General features: G+C 41.8%; 1 protein-coding gene across 1 annotated transcript; it reads right to left on the reverse strand.

Moving 5' to 3' along the window:
- Positions 1-405: 405 nt before the first annotated feature.
- Tsp_08892 (conserved hypothetical protein) lies at positions 406-949 on the reverse strand. Its single transcript, XM_003381982.1, is given in 3 exon segments — positions 406-536; positions 551-674; positions 734-949. 3 exon segments carry the CDS (start codon positions 947-949, stop codon positions 406-408), a joined length of 471 nt encoding a protein of 156 aa, XP_003382030.1.
- Positions 950-1,546: the final 597 nt, after the last annotated feature.

A 1,546-nucleotide genomic window follows, 5' to 3' on the forward strand; every position in this document is an offset into this window, starting at 1 on the left:
AGGGCTTTTTTTAAAAAAAGCCGCAGGCGCAGAAAAAAAAACAAACCCCCCTCCCCCGCCCCTTTTAGGGAGGAGGGAAATTTTTCCGGCGGCGTCCGGTGGACCCCATCATTTTTCTGCCCCTTTTTTCTTTTTTTTTAGACGGTTTAGAGGGCCGAGATTGTATGCCCCCCCGGGGGGGAAGCGTTTTCCCCAGGATTTCTGAAACCCCGGCATGATTTTGGTAAATCCCAGATCAGTTTAAAAGCAAGGAAGTCTGGGGAAGACTTTTTTATTTTGCCCAAAGTAACTGCAGGCATATATTGGTATTTGCGACGGGTACCAACATTAGACTGCTGGCAGCCAGTCGAACCTGGGGCATGGATGGTACATTCAAGATTATACCTCAGTGGTATCAACAGCTATTTACCATCCATGTCTTTGTGGCGGGCAAGCTGGTGCCAGCAGTCTATTGTTTATGTACGGGTAAAGACATTGGAACGTGCGGGTATATTTTTCAAGCTTTAATATACAAAGCGGCAGTTCTGGAGGTCGACCTTAATCCACATACCATTATCTGTGATTTTGAAACAGCCCTGATACCTGCAATTCGGGGTTACTTCCCGAATACCCGGGTACAGGGCTGCTACTTCTACTTCTGCCAGGCGGTACATAGGAAAGTAGGTGAGCTGGGACTGAAAACACGATATCGAACGGAAGAAGGAATAAGAAGAAAGATAAGAATGCTCCTGACCACCGCTTTCCTTCCTGAACCGGAAATTGATACGAGTGTTAGACTGCTTGAAACAGGCACTACGGGTACTTTAGCCGCTCTATTCCAATACTTTCGGCAGGAGTGGATGACCGACGAGCGACTGCCGCTTTGGATGTATATAATGTAAATATCAGAACCAATACCCACTTGGAAGGTTGGCACAATCGGCTCAACAGAAAAGCGGCTAAAAGTCATAACGGGTTATATGAACTGCTCCAGCTCCTGATAGCGGAACAGGGTGTGATGGACACCCTGATTCAGCAAGTGCTATCAGGAAACGCTACCGTTGGTGACTTAAGACGGGTTAACAAGGTTTATGCTCAAAATATACGGGTGAATACACCAACGGTAGACGAACGCTAGAGTAGTTCTTAAAAGCTTTAATGTATATAACGCCGGAGCCGATTTAATGCCGCCTTCCAAGTGGTGGATTGTATTTTATTGTGTTGTATTGTATTGTATTATTTACTTTCTTGCTTTTTCGTTGTTTTCATTTTGTTAGTGCCGTTGACTGTTTTTTGTTGTCGTTGGCTGTTCATTACTGTTTTTGTTGCTGCTGTTAGCTAGTGAATAATAAAAATCACTATTTAACTTATTTTTGGTATTGTTTTCTTAATTATTATTATCGCATTTGATATAACGTCACTTTGGTACAATAAAATATAGAATAATGATAAAAATTATTTTCGGGAATGCTAATCATGAAAAAGTATGAACTTCACCACAAATTATATATTTGAATATACAAAATTTCAATGAATGACGAAACTTCAAACAAACACAAAATTTTGG

Source organism: Trichinella spiralis, assembly GCF_000181795.1.
Source record: "Trichinella spiralis strain ISS 195 chromosome Unknown Scfld1, whole genome shotgun sequence".
NCBI lineage: Eukaryota > Metazoa > Nematoda > Enoplea > Trichinellida > Trichinellidae > Trichinella > Trichinella spiralis.